The sequence below is a fragment of the Gopherus evgoodei genome, chromosome 4 (genome assembly GCF_007399415.2).
Source record: "Gopherus evgoodei ecotype Sinaloan lineage chromosome 4, rGopEvg1_v1.p, whole genome shotgun sequence".
Taxonomy (NCBI): Eukaryota; Metazoa; Chordata; order Testudines; family Testudinidae; genus Gopherus; species Gopherus evgoodei.
Genome location: NC_044325.1, coordinates 140,376,104 through 140,398,370, shown reverse-complemented (window position 1 = coordinate 140,398,370; position 22,267 = coordinate 140,376,104). Strand labels below are relative to the sequence as shown.

The following is a 22,267-nucleotide window of genomic DNA, read 5'->3' as shown; positions in this document are numbered from 1 at the left end:
ACTCTTCTTTCTGAACCCCCCACTTTTCCTAATGCGGGGGTAGAGAAGGAATAAGAAAAGAATTTAGAGAGAAGCATTATTTGAATGATTTTGACTGTCATTCTGTTGGACTGAGATAATTAGATTGGTAGCTAAAAAATCCATCTACAAGACTCAACACAAACATAAGCAATTCACTGTTGCTCAGATATTCTCTGTCCCCCTAGTCCTCTGGATTTTATGGGGAACTCATCACCTCCACTACATGCATCCGACGAAGTGGGTATTCATCCACGAAAGCTCATGCTCCAAAATGTCTGTTAGTCTATAAGGTGCCACAGGACTCTTTGCTGCTTTCATCACCTCTTGTCTGTCTTTGCTCTCTGATTCCTTATATAGTCTCTTTCCCTTTTCAACCTCATTTTGCCCACTCCAGCTTATGGTAGTCTGTTGCTCCCTCCCCTTTGGGACTTTGACTTGAGGCAAGGTGCCTGGCTGCTTTCCTTCCCTGGTGAGTTTTCTTTGCCCCCTTCCTCTTCCCCAGAAGAAGTGTCTCTTCTGTCACCCTTGTTTGCCACATTGTTCCCTGGAGATGTCTGTGATCCCTTCCCCTTGAGCCATTCTAGCAGTTCTGAAGGTTCCCTCAAACCTCTTGCTTTAACTCCCAGTAGCTGGCCTCCTTGGCTCAAGAGTTGAGGTACCTGCTCAGAAGACAGAGTTTCCTTCCCCTCCCGTTGCTGCAGGCTCATTGGGGAAGAGAGGTTCTAGTGAGGCTGGGACTCTCCTGTTGTGGGGGAAGTGAAATTGTAAAGGCATTTTAACAAAACTGTGATCCCTCTGATTACCCAGCACATTTAAATCCTGAGTTAATGTGGTAGCGGAAGGGCCTGTCTGTTTTTCACACACACATTCTGACTTGACGGAACATTACTCTTCTACTTGGTCACTGCATTGGTTGCCCATTAAATTGATCATCACAACATTAACTTTAAAGATGATGCAACAGTGTAGCTCTCTTTATGCTACCTGACTGACCTGCTGCCTTCCTATATGCATGGTTGCCCTGTGAGATCACTTGCACTACTGGCTTCCTGACAGCTCCCAGCTTTTTATCCAAGTATTTGAGATGTCATGCTTCCCAGCTGCTACTGCACCTCTTGAATTTGGAATTCATTGCCTGTGGAAGTTTGACATGGTCTGTTTAACTCTGTTTTTCAATCCAAACTCAAATTTCACTGGTTTCTTTTGTGTGCTCTGATTGACTGAGCTTTGCTTGTTAGACCTTGGTCTGCCCTTGTGAAAGGTGCTGTATAAGCACAATTTCTGTTTCTGCTTAGCTGAAGCCCATGAAATCAAACTATTAGTTGACAAACTGTAAACATACTTTTCTCAATATAACTCCATCAGACTATGAGAACCCTCTTAATGCCAAACTTATACTGTCAGTGGTACTCAAATCTTATGAAATATCTGATCTCTGAGAATGTTGGTTTGGCTTGTGATGTACAAAGCATGATCCCTTTCCATTAAACTGAATTAGACAGAATTTTTCCACCTAAACATTCTTTGTGACCTGCAGTCTCATTTTTCCATTGACCTTAATTCTGAGTTGCGAAAACTGTTTATTTTGTTTTAATGAGTGTAAATAATGTAAATGCTTCAGGAATTGTTTGCAATGTGTACAAACTTTGGACATGGCTAATTAGAGGGGAAGGATGGCCTTGGAAAGTAGCAACTTTGGCACTTCATCTAACAGTTGACAAGCCTTCAACCTTTTGTGAATGTTTCTTATTCACAGTTGTCCTAGAAATATATAAACTTAAAATTTATTGTACTGTTATTAGGAAACTTAGTGCTAGTGAAAAGTGTCAATGTGACCAATAGTTCTGAAGTCTTTTATCCCCCTTTTGGAACTGATCCTGTCATGTGTTGAGCACTCTCAACTCCTGTTGAAATCAGAAGAAGCTGAGGACACTTAGCACTTTTGAATAGTTGCTCAGTACCTGATCATATAGGATCTCAAATTCCCAACACTGGCATAGCGTGGGAAACAGCATTGCAAACTTCCCCCACTAATGCATCTGGAGAGAACACCTCTGTGGGTGAAAGGGTAATTCTGTTTTGATATCTGCTTAATCCTTGTCGCCTTTTCTGACTCCCCTGTTGGCAGTTGTGGTTTTGTGAAGTGGAAATTTGTCCTCTAGGAAGCACGCTGAGAATTATTTAATTTTATACGTTTACTATTTAATATAAACAGTATTTCTATTAATATAAAATAAAAATCTTTAAAAATCTATTTCAAGTTGGCAGCTGATGGGTTTTCTCAGTAGAAAGAAACCATTAACTTATTATTAAATGTGACTGCCAGGTCTTCAGGCTTCATGGAATTAGATGGTCATTATGTTTTTAGGCAGATTGTGAGGGATAATAAAAACAGACTGCTGAGTGAAAAGTAGCAGGTTGTGCTGGCAAGCCTTTTAACTCTGGGGAGAATAGTGAAGGTTGTTTATGTGTAGAAAAATGTGTTCTTGCTTTCCTAATATTGTTCAGGATTTGAGGAATATGGTTTCATTTTGGGGGGGGAGGAGTTCTAAGCTTGAAAATGGTATTAAGTGTTTCGAGAGGGAGGCGCTTGGGTAAAATTGTGGAAGGCCTTTTTCTTTTTCTTTTCTTTTTTTTAAATCTTTTTGAACATGTCATTTATTTGAGCTTTGGAGAGGTTGAGATTTAAAGTCACTAATCATTTAATTTAATCATTTATTTTGTGAAAATACAATGAACAGGAAATACTAAAAATTGTTCAGCTAAGCTTTTAAAGAACTATAAGTTGTAATGCAGATACAGAAGTGATTTAGCCTAGGAGATAAATCTATGTAATCCTGCCAGTTATGGGTTAATCTGTAATCAGGCCAAGATTGTAAGGAGGTCTGTTTATTTTAATTAGCTAAGAATAATGAGTACACTATGAACTGAATATCTGTCTCACAACTGTCTTTTCTTTTGAGAAAATTATATTCATGATGAAATAAAGAATGAAAATAACTGGCAACTATTTTTTTAAAAGGGCAGGCTGAAAATATGACACTATAAAACTCTGCTTTTCACCTTGCTTTTGTATATGCCAAGATTTGCTCATATATTTCGTTTTTCTCCCTGGGCAGTGGGTTGAAGGGAAACCTAATACATGAGTCTGGAGTAATAGGGAAGAAAGAGCACACTTAGTGAGTGAGAAAATTTTCCTTTGAGTACGGTATACACTTGAAAATGTGTTTAGTGAAACCCTCTCCCCGTGGTGCTGCCGCCTTATGAACTGCTGCTTGTTGATGGTGGGACTGACACGTCACAATCAAATCACCTCTTTGCCTTTCCCCCTCTTATTTCTTCTCTAGTTTACCAGCCACCTGATGACAAGTTAACTGAGTGAGTGAGCTCTGAAACTCTGACTGGGATCATCTGTTAAAATGACAGACACTACAGAATCAGATCTCAACTGATTTTAAATTATTCAGGGAGACCAATTGCCTGTGGTGTCATATCCGAGACAAAGCTCTCAATCCCCGCCTTCTGCGTATATAATCACAAATATCTAGGTGTATTATTGAGGGGGATTGTCTTTCTCAGAGACATCTGGTATAAGCATTCAGAAGGGATTCTAGCCAGGCTAAGACAGACCCATAGTATGCAAGCTAGGAAAACCCTATTGTCAGGCAGTCTGTAACAACAACAAAAACAGGTCTGAACAAGTGAAATTGTATTACTTTCTGCCTACCAGACAATCTGCTGATATAGACGCAAAAATTCTGTGTGCATTGACTGTCCAACCTGCCAGACCTGAGGTGAGAATGAAAACTGGGCTGCTGCCTCAGTTTCCTTGTAAATGCCACTGAGCAGTAGTTGCATTTCATTTTATACTGCGGGACAGTGCGAGTAAGCCATATACATTCTTGCTTAAGTGGGGCACAATGGCTGAACAGAGCAAAAGGAGGAATTTAGCGAAGTGCCAGGCAAATCTCTGTGTTTCTACTTTTTGATGTTAATTAGAAAACTATGGGGGGGCCTTGGATCAGGCATAGCAGTAGGTTCACACAGGATTTTTAAATGCGGGTCAGATCAGATCAGAAGCCTCCCCTAGAGCAAGGAGATGTACAAAATCCATATAATATAGTTTTTTACAAGCTTTATACAAATAATAATACATGGGGATGATGATGTTGGAGAAAACATTTTGAAATCCAGGTTGTCCTTGGACAAGTTGTCTCAGTCATTTTCCTGTCATTTTCTTTTCCTTCATTTGCCAGTTAAGAACAGTATTTCTTTTTAAAAACTCTTAAAGGATGTGAAAGAAGGCAATGTGCGATTTTATTTTTTTCCCCTCTTAAGGGTTTTAAAAAGAAATACCATTATTAATTGGAAAATCAAGCAAAAAAAGATGGAAAAACGACTTAGATTACTGAGGATTTCTACTCTCTTGTTTTAATCTCTAATATGTCTCAAACAACATGTACTGAAGAAGCCTTTGAAACCCAACTCTGTTTGACTTTACATATGTCTAATACTGTGACTATGTCTAATATGGGTTGCTAGTTATTCATTGTGGCTGTGAAAATAATGAAACCACAATCTAATAGTTTGTGAAGGGAGATATTATGTATTATTATTTTAAAAATAACATGAGTTATTGGTCCTGGCATGCTTATTTGGGTTATCAACTGGCTGTTTATTTTATATGTTGTGTCAGCTGTGATGTTATTTTAGGAGATTAGTTAATAGTCTTTTTAAGATTTTGCCAAGATGAATGAGAATTAAAATGAGGAAAATCAGAAGAAAACTGGCCATAATTTACCAAATCCTCACTGTCTAGTATAATTCATCTTTTGTGTCTGTCCTGAGGAGATTCTTGAAGAGAATTTTGGCCTGCTTGTATGTGTGAGGGCTGTTAAATTGATCTGTACTTCAGCAATCAGTTGAATCGGTGATCAGAACTGAGAGAATTCTCTGTGATCTAGCTATAAAACATACTTCTGAGATGGTTGTTTCTTATAACTCTTACACATACATATTTTAATACTACAGTAGGAAGTAATTATTTGTTATAACAGTTATTAAGGGATGAGTTAAGACATTTTCTGCAGTAGGTCAAAATGAGTGGCATTCAAGGTTTTTGTTTTTTTTTAAAGTGTTTCCAGTATTGGAAAATAGTTCAATCATCCTGTTAATGAATATTATTGATAAAACAGCCAGAAGGATTCTGTTCAAATTATTCTTAGAAAGAGAGCCTGTGAAATCTGGAGGTATTTTTAACATAATGCCTGAGCCATGAGAATTAACTTCAGCTTCGAATGTATGCTTTACACAGCACGTGATAGGAAATGCAGTCATTTATATCTACATATGTATAGATGTATCTTCCATCTTTAGGATATTGGTTTCTGCATTCTTAAAACATCTGTATATTTTCTGTTGAAATATAGTAGACAGTGATTAAAAAGTGCAGAGTATCAAGGAAAACGGCACACTGCAGAAATACAACATGGCTCGTTTTGTTTAATTTCTGTAGCACTTTACTAGCCTTAAGGCCTTTTGTTCACCAGGGTTTCCATCAAGAATTTAGGTCCTGACTTTGTAAACACTTAGAGACGTTCTTAATTTTATCAAACTCATGTATTTGCAGGATTGGGGCATTAGTAAATGCAGAGGGAGGCAGAAAGTCATCTCTTTCAGTCTGCACCCCGAAAGTTTGGAGAATTTGGGAAAGTAAAAATGGGAGGGGGGAGAATGGCAGATCTTTAGCTGATGTAAATTGGCATAGTTCCAATTTACACAACATGACGTTCTGGCCCTGTCTGTTTTAGTAGTTATAATTTTGGTGTGTAAGGGAAGGAGATGTTAAGGGAAGAAAATGTATAGAAAACTTAAAGCTCTTAGGAGCAGGGACTGTGTTTGGACAGCACCTACTACAATGGGGTTCTGGTCCATGACTGAGTCTCTTAGGTGTTACAGTAATACAAATAACAATTATTACAGAATGATGTGGTCTTTACACTGGGGGATTTCTAGAGGAACCTTGTCTGTGAATCAGGATCTGTGATGATGTTGGCATAGGTTATGGAAGTGCACCTCTACCCCAATAAACGCTGTCCTCAGGAGCCAAAAAATCTTACCGTGTTATAGGTGAAACTGCATTATATCGAACTTGCTTTGCGCTGGAGTGCACAGCTTCCGCCCCCCCCCCTCCCCCCGGAGCACTGCTTTACCACGTTATATCTGAATTCATGTTATATCGGGGTAGAGGTGTAGAAAACACTGTGACTTTATAGATTCTAAAACCTGGTTGGTCTTATTTTGAGAGGTGCAATTATTTCTTTGTATTGTACAGCTAAATTTAAAACAAAAAAATGTTCCAACTCAAAGCACTTTTCTGTATCAGATTCTGGTCATTTATCTCTTTTGAAGTCACTCCAGGTTTATATAGGGTAACTAATAGCAGAATTTTGTGCCTTGATTTTTTGCCTTTAATCCCAGTGATGGAGATTATAGGCAACAAGTGAAATGTTTGTATTTAATGCTTACTGAGTATATCTGTATATACATCTCACACATGCAGACTACTCTGACATGATTCTCAACTTGATGCTGATTTTAAAAAAACAAAACACCTTAGAAGCCTATTGAAATTAATGGAAAAGATTTTATTTATGCGAGTAAAAAACAGTTATAAGTTCTGAATTGCCGTAAAATGAGAATTACACGGCATTCCAATAACTCAGTATAACATCCACGGTTGATGCACAGTTAACTTAAGCATTTTCAAGGACCTTTGGAACCTGTAATGGTATTTTTTCACATTTTATGCTTTCTTGGTAATCCTGTTAAAACAAAACAAAGCTACTGGTTCACTCCATGCTCATATAGCATACCATTGGGGAAACCCAGTTTCTCAACAGCCATTCTCAAAGTTGGTGAGTTCAGAGTTTGATCATCCCATTAAAATCTAGCTATTTTGTGAGCAAATCCTGAGATCTTTATTCATTTTTTACTCATCCATTATTCAGGTAAAAGGAAATGGGAGCTTGACTGAATAAGGACCTCCAAATTTGACTGTCGGTGTGTTAAGTATTTGAAACAGAAAATATTATTTTTAGGGTGAGTCAAAATTTTGAGCCAGTGAACCTTGAGGGGAGTCCCATTCTAAACAAACTTCTAGGCTTGTGTGATCTTTTCACTGCATGAAAGGTTGCTTCCCAAAGCTCTGTAATTGGAGACTCTTATATAGAGAAAAATTACCTAGCTCATTAGTTCAAGTCAGAATAATTACGAAGGTTTAACAGGTGTAACCATCAAAACCTTGCTTGACTGTCAGAGTTCTATCTCATGGCTCACTGAGTTCAACAGTCTTTGAGTTAAACGGAAAACAGAAAGTTAACATGGAGGCTGTGATAGGAACGCAATAAAACCCGCATGAAATTCAGAAGTAAGGCAGATTAGTAAGGGTGAATTTTCTGTCACTTTTCTTACAAAAGTAATATTTGTATGTAATGTGATATGGAGAAGGATAGTTAGTTTTTTTCCTTCACAAAATGATAGAAAACTAATTAGAAGACTTGTAATATTGAGTTTGAGCACAAAAAATCAGACTATATCCATGACCCTTTTCTCTCATAAGAGAGTTGTGAATGCTTGATAGAATGTTGTGTTGTGGGTTTTGTTTCCTCCCGCAAATCCCTTGTAGGGTAGTTATTGCACTTGCGGTAGAATGGAGGATCTAAAGTGGAGATATGAACCTGGCATTTTATTATGAAGGAGGTGAGATGCATGATGAGCCGGATAGCTGGTCTGAGGACTTTTGGTAGCAGTGAGCCACTTGCTTTAAGAGTCCAGCCTTTATGGATCTTTGAGTCTTAGCTAGAAAGTAAGCTCCAGCATGTCTGATGAATGTATTTATCTTGAAGGGTCACAATCACAGAGAGAGGCATCCCCTGAGATAGCCAGGTTCCAGCCAATTAAAGGCCTAGAAGATCTGAAAGGTGGTGATTTCTCCAGCAAAAGAAAGGAGAAGGGACAAGTCTTCAGTTTGGTCTTCAGATTTGGGAACAAATTCAGCTCTGTTGTAAGCAATAAATGGGAGTTGTGCCTGTATCTATTTGGCTCTGTCTCTACTGCAACAGGAAGCAGCATGGAGAAGTAAGTCATCTAAAAATAATTAAACAGCCTCCAGCCTCACAAGGTAATATCTTGAGTCGTTTCTACCATGAAAAAAAGTCTTCAGTGACCTAGCTCTATCACTTTCTTTCTCTTTCCCACAGGAAGTTGGCATGGATTGCTGTTGGTTTTATTGGCCCATCCTCTGACTGGTCAGACTTGGAACTCTTCGGTCCCTCTGGTATTCTCCAGATCATAATGGACAGTTGAGTTAGACTCCAGCTATGGCAAAGTGAGTTAATCAGATATTGAATCAGCTAAAAGAACAGGCTCCTTTTTGTACGAATTTCTACTGTAAAATGGAAGAGCAGTCTAGTTCATATTTAGTTCCAGGGACAATTCCAGGGCTACCTCCACCTTTTGGTACCTACATTTATTTCTCTACCTTCCAAAACCATTTTTAGTCCTCGGTTTTGCATTATGGGATGCATCTTTGAGTGCAATATGCCAAGAGACGTGTATGAAAGAGTACAGATAGTAGGCTATTTAACCTAAAGAACATAATTAAAAAGTTCAGAAGTTGATCCTAAACTAGTGGTAACATTTTGCATGGCCCTAAAGAAGATCTGAGTTTGATTTCAGGTCTGAATTTCTCTCTTGGAAGTGTTCTGCAAGTGCAGTACATTGAGGCATCATTCACACTAGAAAGGGTTGTTGATATAGCAATACTGGCAAGCCCTCCTAGTGGAAACGCATCTTATACCAGCAAAATTGTTTTTTTGCCTGCATAACTGATGCCAGTTCCTGGAACAAAGTAAGCTTTACTGGAAAACAGACTTTTTTTGCCAGTATAGCTGCATCTACACTGGAGCTTTTTCCATCACAGCTTTGTCAGTTTGGGGGTGTCTGTTATTTTGTTCACACTCTAATCACTATAGTTATGCTGGCAAAACTTTTAAGTGTAGACCAGGCTTGAGTGTGCATTTTCATTATGTTAACAGCAACTTCTGGCTAAGTGAGCAGCATTAATGGGCTCCAGTGGGGCTTAAAGAAGTTGTGGAGAAAATCTTTGGAACTCTAAGGGGATGAAAAGGCCCACCTCAAATAAATGAGGGGAAATACGCTTCTCCTCTGTGTATGGTATCTAGGAGCTTGAAATTAAATGAGGATTCAGGTCCTGACAGCAGGCATGATATACTTTTCCTTGTTCAGGAGGCTGTTGATAAGCTAGCTGACAAGTGCGGGGGAAATCAGGCTGGTACTTTGCATTGCCACAAATATTTTAAATCTGTGTAATTTCTGCATCAAAAACTCATAAGGTCAACAGAGCAGTGTCACAGCCATGGGGAAAAGGACTATAATCCTGATGGAGAGGATTCAGCCACCCAGGGAATCTCTTAAAGAGTAACAGATGCCTTGTGGAAAACCCTGATAACAATTACCCTTCGGAATAGTTCTTCTCGTGTAACATGTCTTCTGGGATTTTTTTCTTCCCTCAGTAGGGATCTTAAACAAAAAAAACAGGATCTTTGTTTTAAGCATTCATCTGCTCCTGCTGCTGTTTCCCACATGAAGTCAGAATCCTTTGTTTGTGACGACATAATTACAACGAAGTCAGCTGTGATCGCGCAGAGGTTTATAACTTCATGTGGCGATAAATAGCAGGGGCAGATCAATTCTTAAATATCCTGTTTTAATGCAAATATTCCTGTCTGTAAAGGAAATAAGAGAAATACATAATTTTTGTTGAGACCATTCTCATGTATCGTAAGATTTCAGTCTTTATTTGAAAAATGGACATAGCTCTAAAAGGGTGTCTGGAACAATAGAGGTTGGTTAGCAGAAGGACAGTCATGCAAAATCTGGTGTGCTCAGCTTTTAAGAGGGCTATATTGAAATGGATTTGAGAGCTAAAGGAATCGCCCTTTTCTGTTTGCCTTTGTGTGATTATTTTCAACCCATAAACTGTCAGCTAAGTTCCTGGTGGATATCAACTTTGGCCCATAACAAAGCAGCTGTTTCAGCAGGAAAAAATGTGTTATGATATTGTAAACTTAGAAGACAAGGTTTCTAATGTAAGCATTTATGAGCTTGTGTTTTAGAGGTGTGACCTCTTGTTCCATGAAGACAGTGGGATTTTTTTAAAGCTCCAAATGTATCCTAGCATAACAAAAACAGTTAGAATTGTTTAGTGCCTTCCTCCCATATAAAATAATTTCAGAGACTGCAATCCTTTTGTTAAAGTACTCTCAGCTTACAGAGTCTAAGGAAAAGAGAGATGCTTTTCATTTTTTTCCCCTCATCCGACGCTACGCAGTCTGCTAAAAGCTTTCTATGGCTCATAAGCCTATTGTTTGCCTAAAGGGGCACACAGGTGATATTTTTACTAAAGTGGAAATTATCAGACTGTGGGGGTATTTAACTGAATTCAGCCTTTTTTGAGTCTGTATATTTCCTAGAATCTTATGACTTAATTTGTCTGATAGAAATACACTACTGCGTGAAATCAGTTAACAGTCAGTTAGGTTCATACCTGAAGAATGGAAGTTGAGAGTGAGGAAGAAGAGGTAAATGTGTTCTGTCACTTATCTTTTAGTCCCCAAAAATCTGGTGGACTTCCCCCCCCCCGGGTTTGTAGGTTCACAGGGTCTCAATATCTCTGTTGAGAATCTCTGTTCATATTTCAGAATGGAATCAGAATGATTATTCAGCAAGCTCAGCAGTGGAAGTTATTTACCTCTGTCATTGTGAGGCAGGTTTTATCTCTATCTCCATCCATCCTTCTCAAAAATATCTGCACTTTGTAGGGAAGGAGCAGTGTTCCCAGTGTCCAGCTGTGCCTTTCCAGCTAGAATTTGAGTCTATCCTTAGAGCCTTACTGTGTCCTTTTCTTTAAGGAATAGGGAATGTTTGGAATAACTGTGGGTTTGGGTATTTTTAGACTCGGTTTAATATTGATTTGGAATTGAATGAAAAGCACCTGGAATTCCAGTATCCACCCACATCCCCTTCACTTTTAGCTTCTTTCATCCTGGTTTGTATGAGTGGCTAAATTCTACACAGGCCATATTACTAATCTGAAATTCTCAGGTGGAAGTCAAACTAAATAGGATTTTTTTTTAATACTTCCACACTTTTTTTTTTCCATTTTGCATTGGCCACCTTTATTTGAAAATTCTAAGGTACTAGCTTTCAGCCCAGAGCAAATTTTTACAGCACAATATGAACTCCTGGAAATTGTTTAACACTAACATGATTATAGTGAACTCCTTTGAGTTTATAAAACAGAGCTCGTTGTGGAAATTGGCATTAAGGTTGAGTTTTAGTCCATCACTCTTGTGTTTATGGTTTCAAACTTAAGCTGACTCTTGAAAGCAGAAAGATGTACATTAGGCCCTGAGATTTGCTAATGTATTTTGTGCATTGAAATACAGAGGTAAGATAACGTTTGCGTGAGTTTGTTGCAACTCCAAAAGAATAAATAGAGAGCTCTAGTCATCTTGAGAGCTTCTTTGTGTGTGTTATTAACAAAGTATGTTTCAGAATGCCATAAACTCAGCAAGTACTAGGGGTTTGAGTTTTATATACCAGTCTTTTTTCATGTTTTTCTACTCTGAGTCACAGCAGCTATTTAATTCTCTGGTCTGATTGCCCTTCCCCTTTCAAAGATGCACTATATTCACAATCTTCTGATGCTTTTGCTAATGTGTTTTTTTTTTCCTTTCTTTTCTTTTTCTTTTTTATTTCTTTGGCAGTTGTATTAATTTGCATCCAGGCCATTTACTTGATAATTTGTCGTCTTGAGTAGAGATAATCCAGCAATTCTTGAACATAGAGCAGACAGCTTTTGAGAAAATATGCTTTAGATACAAACTAAAAAATTGCTAGGACTGTTACTATTTGTTAGAGATGGGATTTGAAAGCTTAAGAATAGCAAGTGAGAGTCTAACTGGGAGAGTGGATTTCTGTGCCAAGTGACTACTCCATGGAGAAAGAAAAGCTGAAAAAAGTGCTTGGTTTTTAACTGAGCAGCCACATACTATGGGTGTGGAGTCAGCAGATGATCCTGGTGGACAGTACACCAGTAATTTCAGAAAGATGGATCATAGAGTCTGAACAGAGAGAAGTAAAGTAGTGCTAGTGCTAGTTTGTCCGTTGATATGTATAGCACTTCCTTCTTCTGAATGGAATATTAGATTTACTTAACTGTTTATTAGTTTGTAATAGTCTCACTCTCTAGTGGCTTGAGAACAAAATAGCGGCTATACATTCTACTGTGGTTGACTGCTGTGAGGGACTTTCCTTTAGAGGTTTGTGACTCTTTGGAGCAGAAGGTTATGAGTTCTTTCCCCTTCTTCCATGTATGGAGCTAGCTGATGAACCTGTCTCTATCCATGTGGCCACAGATTGTTACGGAGGAAGGGAGTGTGTTGCTCCTTACTTTGGTTGATTTAGACAATCATCCATCTCATTTCTGTCTCCAGTCCCCTGTACCTGACTGACTATGAACCAGGTAGATGAGCTTTTTAAAAAAAAAAAAAAAAAAAAAAAAAGCTGTGTCCATCCCTACTTGTCCAGAAGAATAGGCCAGACCAATGTTAGGGTAATAAGGATTGCAGAAATGAGAACACACCTAATAATAATCCCATGGTGTATTCTCGTTCATGCATCCCCTAATGTCCAAGTGTAATTTAACTGCAAGTAAGTTTAAGGCTGGAGGAGAAAAAAATGAAGCTGAATTGCAGTGCCCAAACTATAGTACTACAAATAAATATAAATTAGTGCAACAGAATGGGCCAATTTGCTATAAATACCAACAAGTGAACTGCATGCATGAACACACGCAAATGCCTTAAGCAAAATAATTCACTAAAGAAAACAGTCTAGATCAATTTCATTTGTGAAATGACTAACAGAAACACCATCTCAGAGAGCCTGGCATTTTTAGGAAACACACTCCTGCAGCATTTTCCTATGAATAATTAAATAAAACCCAAGCAGTCCGGTCAGCAGAGTTAAAACAAGAAGAATGTATTGGCTCACTTTCCTTCAAGAAAATAAATATGTTACTCTATTGCATTTTACAGGAGGCTATCACAAAACTCATCCTTCCTGCTCTGTTTCATTTCCTTTGCAGCAATGAACAAACAGAATGGGTATGCTTCTGAGTTTGCCAGTTACCATTTTAACTGTGAGACGTTTGATACCTACATGCCCAGTTTTGAAGGAATGATAGATTCAGAAGTTCAGTATCCATGTGCAATCATAGACTCTCGGCCATCGTATGTGATCCTTGAAAAAGGACTGGTTAAACAATCAGCAGTTGAGCAAAGATTGTGAGCAATTGCACACAATTTTAGACGTTTCTCTTTTTTCTCACTATTGTCAGCTCCAGTTTGAGAACTTCTGAATGTATGCAGCAGAGAGAAAATTCTGCTGTAAGACTAAGGATGCATGTTTGAAAAGTAGGCTCCTGTATCAAAATAAAGGGACAAATTTAAAAAAATTCCATAAAAATTTTAAAATTAGCTGGCCTAATTAGACTCAGATTGAGCCCTGTTTTTCTATTGTTGATAGGATTCAAGGGTGTTTCCCCTCTCCCCATTGTTAAAAAAAAAAAAAATTAAGTTAGTATTAATGTAATTCCAGCTCACAGTAGACAGAGGTCTGCAAGCAAATCTGTCACTGTTCTTTTTTCCTCTTGCCAGTTTCAGTAGGTGGATTAAATCAACAAAAGGGCCATTGAGGGTGAACTTTCTTCCCACCATTATCAAAAGATGGTCTCTAGGTTGTGGATAAGGGACTTCGGTAGGTTGGTGTGGAGGAACCTTGCTGCTCCCTGTGCTGTATCTTTCCCATGAATAAATGGAGAACTTTCAGTTTCCAGGGCTATCAGTCCAACACTCCTCATCATTGCTGAATGGTTCTCTCACACACATGATTAGTTAAAAACAAAACTCTCTATAGATTGAAGAAATCTATAGAAATTTGGCAATCTTGTTTCCAGATATGTGACACAAACAGGAAAGGTACAGTACAAAGGATAATAATATATCCACATGTTCATTTATTAACACTTCTTACATCTAGTCGCTGAAAAATACTTCTCAGATAGTCACTAAATAGTGTTACAGCAAAACGTGGCTAAATGGCTTCATATTTTTGTATGCTTTGGTGTTATGAGTTAAAGAAACTTTGTTCATTTCCTGCCCTAAATGATCACAGAACGTTGCCGTCATGTTTTATCCAGAGGTGGGTGTATTTCAGTGGTGGGTGAAGTTTGTTTCGTCCTTCTAAAAATGCATGAACAATATCCTGCTCACTCTACATGAACTGTCCGTGCTAGTAAGCTGGACAGTAAAGGTGAGATCCTTCCCTGTGCTCTAGCCCTTTACAGTGGAGTAGTGTGGTAGGAGACCTTTGGTGCAGGCACTGTGGAAGACCAGCTATCAGGCAACCTCACGCACAACCCCTCACAAGCTCCAGCATGGAGGGTGCAATGTTGAGGCCGAGACACAACATTCAGTGCTACAGCACTGGGGAGGTAGGGAAGCCCAGGGAGGCTTCTGTAACTTAGACGGGACCCCAGGACTGTCTAAATTACAAGCTTAGAGTGTGTGCTCTCCAACCCCTGGAACAGCTCAGGGTTAGTATAGAGCAGGGATGGTCAAACTATGGCCTGGGGCTGCATGTGGCCCTTCAGACATTTTAATTCAGGCCTTGAGGTCCTGCTGGGAAGCAGGGTCCAGGGCTTGCCCTGCTTCAGCTCTGCAATCAGGGAGTGGGGTCGGGGGCTTGCCCTGCTTTGCGCAGCTCCCGGATGCAGTGGCATGTTTCCTACGCATAGGGGCAGCCAAGGTGCTCCGCATGCTGCCCCCTCCTAAGTGCCACCCCCACAGCTCCCATTGGCCGGGAAGTACGGCCAATGGGAGCTGCAGGGGTGGCACCTGCAGACAGGGCAGTGTGCGGAGCCTTCTGGCTGCGCCTCCGTGTAGGAGCCGGAGGAGGAACATGCCACTGCTTCTGGGAGCTGCTTGAGATAAGCAACACCCGAAGACTGTACCCCTTACCCCCTCCCGTGCCTACATCCTCACCTGCAGCCCTGATCCCACTCCTGCCCTCTGAACCCCTTGTCCCAGCCCGGAGCACCCTCCTGCACCCCAAACCCTCATCCCCAGCCCCACCCCAGAGCTTGCACCCCCAGCTGGAAACTCCCCCCTCCTCCCCGCATCCCAACCCCCTGCCCTAGCCCAGAGCCCACTCCTGCACACTAAACTCATTCCTGGCCCCACTACAGAGCCTGCACCCCCAGCCGGAGCCCAGCCCCAATTTTGTGAGCATTCATGGCCCGCCATACAATTTCCATATTCAGATGTCGCCCTCGGGCCAAAAAGTTTGCCCACCCCTGGTATAGAGCAACTACAAAAGTGGCTTAAAACCACCTTATACCCTGTTTCCCTGGGACTGTGAGTTTTATGCTATTCTTCTTAGAGATGCAGCACAGAATCTCACCCCAATAAATTACAGGGTTAGGAGGACCCATGTAAGTAAGGGAAGTGGATTTGGCACCATTTTTAAGTCCTATGGGATCCTTGTAGATTATAGTTGCTCAAGCAACAGTTCATTGAACCCTTGCTGATGATCCACCAGAGAGCTGGCTGGTTGCATAGTGCTGGCTCTTTCTTTCTTTCTTTCTTTCCATCTGTTTAATGTATTCTTTTAGCTGTATTTTAATGCAGTTTAGCACTTCCCCGTGTATCATATCTCCATTCAGAGCAATCACTGCTTTTCAGCTATTCATGAAGCAGTCAGCAATTGGCAGAGGAGGGGTCTATAAGATAATCTTTGTTAAAATGAGATCCACAGCATGGAAAAGTTCGAGATGCCAAATGCTAGATAAAAGGTGCCCATAAAACTAAGTTACTGTAATTTCAACAAAAAAGAGAGAACTTGCATGTTTTCTTAACCACTTAGAACAAAAAGCTAGGATGTTAACTTTCCAGTATTAAACACTGCTGTTATTCAGTTTATACTAGACCTACTTAATCAACCATATGAACTAATGTTTGATAGTTGTGACATTTTGAATTACTTCAGTTCTCTACAGGCTTTGCAGTAAGATTAATTATTTTTCCCTGGAACTATTTGCAGCTTCCAGTTTTCTTCTTTTTTTGTATTCCTTTAGCTCTTGCTCTTTATTTTTCCCCATTAACTTTGGTCCGTGTTGACTTCATCCTCTCCTCTGAAGAAGGAAGTAGCTGTCAGTTGTTTGTGTAGTTGTATAAAAACAGAGACCGGCCGATCTCTGTCTTCAGTTATGTGCATACAGCTCTTGCTAACTTCATTAATGAAGTTACCTGCATGTGTCTGTGGGCAGAATAGGAGCCACAGACACTGGTGGGTCCCTTCATTACACTCGTTGCTGAGAAACTCGTACTTTGAGAACTCCAGACCTCAGGAGGAGTGTGGCTCACATGAGTCAGTAATTCATGATCTGCTCTGAAGAAGGGATTCAACTGCTTCTAGGAAGCAGCTGAAGCTCAGGTTGTAGTATCTGGCAAGTCGAAGTTGCTTTTGGAGATGGGGAGGGCATGTTTAGTGAGCAATGCAGACTATTCAGACACCCCAGCTGGCTATGCAGACTGCTTTTTCTGCTTTTCAGTTTTGACATGAAAACCAGTGTGGTGGAAGAGGGAAAGATTTCATTTGGTGACAGATGCCGAAGGAGGAGTAAACCTGAAAGATAATGTGTGTTTAAGTAGTTTTGAGTAAATAAAAACTGTTCCTTTGTTGTCTTTTCCAGAGCAGTTCTGTGTAATTGGTGTATGCTCCTAGGCCTGCACTCGCAAGAAAATGTGCGGTATAAGGAAAAAGAGGTGGGAATAGTATGTACAAAACTGAGGATATCTGTGTGCCATGAATAACTGAATCTAGCTCTCCAAATGTCTGTTTTGCTAAGTGACCAAGATTTAAAAGAATAACATTATTTTAATAGGAAATCTTACTAGTCCACACAGGAAAAATAAAAGGAACTGATAAAGGCCTTGTAATTTGAACACTGACAGCATATTTTTATTGTTAAACACTGTAGAATGTTGCTGTATCTTATTTGTGGCTGTTTTGTTTAAAATGAACAACCTACTGGGATTTCTTGTTTTCTTGGAAAATTGGGGTAATTTTTAAGCCTTTTAAGAATATTGTCTTTTTTGAAGCTGGGGAAGCACTTCACTGCTGTTTATAATAAGAAATTCTAGATACTTTTTGAAACAAATTTATTTCGGTTGTAGGGGCAGTTCTGGGCACATTTGTGAGACTTAAGGGTTAAATTCCCAACACTGTCGCATATGGCAGTGAGCAGAATTGCAGATGTTGATGATGCAACATAATTAGTATTCTTTTATGTAAATGAAGGTTGTCAATATTACCATAGTGTCTACTTTCTTTCAAACTGGAATCGCCACTTAGTCTCACCAAGGCTAGATAGGATTATTCCCCAATTTTCAGACAAGATTTGAGAGGGAACAGAAGGAAGGAAAGAAAGACAGAAAGAGAAATAAATGGTAATGGTGCGGGGGGGACAATTTGATCTTGTTATAAGTAGACCATTTCCGTTCTTTGTTTTTCACTTTATTTCTGAAAGTTCCTTACCTGTTATTTGGCATGTGTGAATGAACTAGCATAGCCCAAGTAAAAGGCACAGTTAAATCCAGAGCAGTTTTTAACAGCCAGGAAAAAAAAAAGTTACTCTGATGTTTAAGTATCTCTGTTGCAGAGACATAAAAATTCTAAAGATGCCGCTTCTATTGCTATTTTCAAATATAGAGGCAAACAAAAGACGGAGAGGAAAAAGTTTAACTTCCTCTAAAAGCTTCCATCTTTAATATGGTGGTACTAATAAGAAGCTAGTAATAAAGTTTAAATTAAATTTGCATAATAAATTTAAGAGACCCTAAGGCGTATTTTCATGGACTTGTCAAATGTGCAATCTGCATGCTTTTTGTAGTTGGCTGTTTCAGTGCTCATCTTCAAACTCCTGGAAAGTATGCTATTTCCTTAGTTGCATTTCAACTGTATTCCCCATAAAATAGCATTCTGAATTTTGAAATAAGGCTTTCTGCATGCTCCTTCTGTAACTGTGTTTTGAATGGTATGATGACAATCTGTAACCATATTGTGCATATTGCTAGTCTGGCTGGATATTATTACTTTGAGTTGTATTGAGGTACTGTGGTCACACAATATGTGTATGAGGTGAGATAGTCTTTTCTTAATTATTACAATAAACAACAACTGTCTTTCTATCTTTATCTTTCCTCCTCCATTATGGGGATAATGCAATTCACAATCTCCCGCACTCCCCAGCTTTTTCCCATTACGCTTATTTTATTTTAATATCATCTACATTTGACAACTCTCCATTCATACATTTTTATTATGAAAAACATATAGGAAATGGAGAGGTTTCCCCCCCAAAACATAATACTGCTGCATAGCCGAAACTAAAGTGGACACAAGAGGTGTATAAGTTTGCTTAGTTTTCTTGTTGAGATTTTACTATGCCATATGGTAGGCCATCCACTATGAAAAACTTTTGAAGAGTAGGCTATGCGTGTGGTCAGCAGATTTATAGATAATCAGAAAAATGAAATTCTGGAGTACCCCTTTCCATTTGACATTTCTTCACAGCCAGTTTTTTGGGTTGTTAGGTGCATTAATGTCATGACTTCCAGCTAGTTCTGTTCCTTGTTATGAATACATTCTCTGTGGTAGCTCTTATAATTAAGGGGATTAATTGTGTTCTAAAGCAGCCCTACTATGTTGAGTTTTTTGTTGGTATTTTTTTAGTTTGTTTACATGTATCACAGGAATATTCTCTTTCTAGGGCTTTGAAGCTGTGCTTCTTTATGTGATGAAGACCTAAGTAGAAATTAAATTCCTGAAGAACTGCCAAGTCTCCTATTGGCTGAAATGGGGATGTTCCAGGCTCTGGTCATTGAGTTGCGAAAAAAAGAATGTTTAAAGATGACACAGTGAGTAGTGAATTGTATGTATGTATCTGGCTGACACATCTTCGTCCTGATTTTTTTCCATTTGTGTCTGATCACTGACTTGATTATATTAAAGAAACCATTTTACTAGCATGAAGAACTCTCCGTGGTTGTGTTCTTTGTAGAACATAAATGAATCATTTATAAAACATATGGATGTAGAAGACACAAGTGGAAGCATGTGGTTCTTTAGAATTCCAGTATCCCTGCTTTGCACTTTCTTCATCTGGGATTTAAAAATAGAGTAAATTGGTTGTCTTTTCTTTTGTGTGCAGACGTACTCAATTGTGCATTATGTCAGAATGCACAAGTGAAAAATCCTGGAATGTATTTTCTACCTGCAGTTACTGTGCAAGGATGTAATATGCAAACAACTTTTTAAAAACAAATGTATTGGCCTTGGTTTAGAAGTACAGAGGCAAATCTTTAGCTGATGTAAATTGTTGTAGCCCTATTGAAGTCAATACTGCTATGACAGTTGCACGAGCTGAGGATTTATCCCAGTGCTTTTGTAAGATGAGTCTGTGACCCATATTGCTTGCAACTCTACCTTTAAATTAAGTTTGCTGTGGAGAATTCGGTGAAAGAGCCAAAAACCAAACCCATGTCTGCTCAAATACAATCACATACACAGGTTTCCATAATATGACTGCATAAATGACATGAGACCTATAAATGTGGGTTTTTTTTGTCATGGCTGAATTTTTATATTCAACTTTAGTGAAATATTTGAAACTCTTGCTCCTGAACCCTACCCAAGTCAGAAAAAAAAATATTACATGGTGGGAAAGGAGAGACTTAAAAAAACCAATAGTGTGATATACAGCCTTTACCTTTCAGGTTTTCTTTTCAAATATAGTCCAGTTTGGTCATGACAACTATCTGGTATCTGTGTGGCTTTTATGAAAAAAAGTTCATAATCTCAGTCCAGTTCCTAGTGGACAGATATGTCTGTCACAAAAACATCTTCAATATTGGCCTTAAATTTATCCATCTTAAGGGTGCAGGCTCGCTAAGGTATGTTGTCAGCTTGCAGTGGCACCACCTGGGCTGTCCGCAATAGGTGGGTAGACAGCTTCATTCTTTGGAGTCTGTCAACCCGGTATCTTTCACTGATACTAAAAATTGCTACCAGAGGTATTTCAGTCTGTGAAAGGAAATACTGTAATTGGAGTTGGCAGGACATGACACATCTGTCTTTTTATGTCTTTTTTTTTATATCTTTACAAATATGACTTCAAATTTGTACTATGGCTCTAAAATCCTTTTTCTTTTGTCTTGAAAGGTTAAAGCAGTGGAGACTTCTGTAAGACATGGATAGATGCAAACATGTTGGGCGGCTACGACTCGCCCAGGACCATTCTATCCTGAATCCCCAGAAGTGGCACTGCAAGGATTGCAACACCACAGAATCTATATGGGCTTGTCTGAAATGCTCCCACGTGGCCTGTGGAAGGTACATTGAGGAACATGCACTTAAACACTTTGAAGAGACCAAGCATCCCTTGGCTATGGAAGTTAATGATCTGTATGTGTTTTGTTACCTTTGTGAAGACTATGTTTTGAATGATAATCCTGAGGGCGATTTGAAATTGTTAAGAACCTCTCTGTCTGCTATTAGAAGTCAGAAGCATGACCCATCAGCAAGAAGTGGGAGGACATTGCGATCAATGGCTTTGGGGGAGGATGTGTATAGCCATCAAAGGACCCCTCAGGGACAGCCTCAGATGCTCACTGCTCTCTGGCACAGGCGCCAATCTTTGCTAGCAAAAGCACTGCGGACCTGGTTTGATAAGAGTTCTAGAGGCAGGCTAAAACTAGAACAAAAGAAACAAATGGAGGAACTGGAGAGAAAGAAGGAAGCAGCCAGGCAGAGGCGACAAGAGATGAAACGGCGACTTTTGGAGGAACTGGCAAACACTCCTCCTAGAAAGAGTGCGAGACTTCTGTCTCACGTTCACAGAGAGAATTTGATTCCAAGGAAGTTTAGAGAGATGGCAGCAAGTTCCCCTACCTCAAGGCGAGTGCAGAGCAGCAGATTCAGACAGTTTTATTCCATCCGGCGTAAGCCCCTAATGACTCCTGGTGTGACTGGCTTAAGGAATCTGGGAAACACATGCTACATGAACTCAATTCTTCAAGTGCTAAGTCACCTCCAAAAGTTCAGAGAATGTTTTTTGACACTTGACCTCTGTGAAACTGAAGAACTCTTAGCCAAAACCGTGAATGGAAAGTCTAGAATGTCTGGCAAGTTGGCAAATGGATCTGCTGCTAACGAGTCAGGGAGGAATGATAAAATGGGGTCATATGGCAGGCAAAGCTTGCCAGTTGGCTTAAACGGTGGCTCCTCAATAAGCAGGAGTTTAGAACTAATACAGCCCAAGGAACCGAGCTCAAAGCACATATCTCTCTGTCATGAACTGCACACCCTCTTCAGAGTCATGTGGTCTGGGAAGTGGGCATTAGTGTCTCCATTTGCCATGCTGCACTCCGTGTGGAGTTTGATTCCAGCATTTCGAGGTTACGATCAGCAGGACGCTCAGGAATTTCTCTGTGAGCTGTTGGACAAAGTGCAGCAGGAGCTGGAGTCAGAAGGAACGAAGCGCAGGATTCTCATCCCTTTCTCACAGAGGAAGCTCACCAAGCAGGTCCTGAAGGTGGTGAACACCATTTTTCATGGGCAGCTGCTCAGTCAGGTATGCACATAGCTCATCACTGAAACCAGCTGCTGCTTTCAGTGCCAGGGAGCAGAGGTTCTGTTTTCTGTGGAACCACTGGATACTCAGCAGGACTTAGGTAGGTGACCCTAATGAAGATGGAATTTATTATAGCACTGTAGTAGAGCTGTTAGAGACCTGTTGGCATTTTCAGCATATAACCCACATCTAAAGGTATCAGAACTTAGCTATATTTTATCACTTTAAGATGGCAGTTGCACACAGGACAGACAAGTCCTCAGCCCTAGTTCAAGGTGGGTTTTGTTTTACACAATATTTTTATACTTGATTTGGCTTTTTTTGATCTTTTTCTGTGCTCAAAAAATGGGGAGGGGAGTTGTGGGGAGAGGGCCAGAGAATCCAGTCTTTTGTCTCTCAAAGAAT

General features: G+C 39.7%; 1 protein-coding gene across 9 annotated transcripts in view; it reads left to right on the top strand.

Moving 5' to 3' along the window:
• The window catches only part of USP49 (ubiquitin specific peptidase 49), a 58,200-nt gene that overhangs the window by 16,708 nt on the left and 19,225 nt on the right, over positions 1 to 22,267 (top strand). For 3 of the 9 annotated variants that reach the window (XM_030561450.1, XM_030561449.1, XM_030561457.1), the window contains 4 exons: positions 7,929 to 8,160; positions 8,283 to 8,410; positions 19,001 to 19,148; positions 20,452 to 21,862. In XM_030561450.1, the coding sequence (XP_030417310.1) occupies positions 20,480 to 21,862 (1,383 nt within the window). In that variant the 5' untranslated portion in view covers positions 7,929 to 8,160; positions 8,283 to 8,410; positions 19,001 to 19,148; positions 20,452 to 20,479. Of the gene's footprint in view, positions 1 to 7,928; positions 8,161 to 8,282; positions 8,411 to 16,921; positions 16,995 to 19,000; positions 19,149 to 20,451; positions 21,863 to 22,267 lie in introns of all 9 variants that reach the window. The other 6 variants (XM_030561453.1, XM_030561451.1, XM_030561452.1 and 3 more) reach the window with 3 other exon arrangements.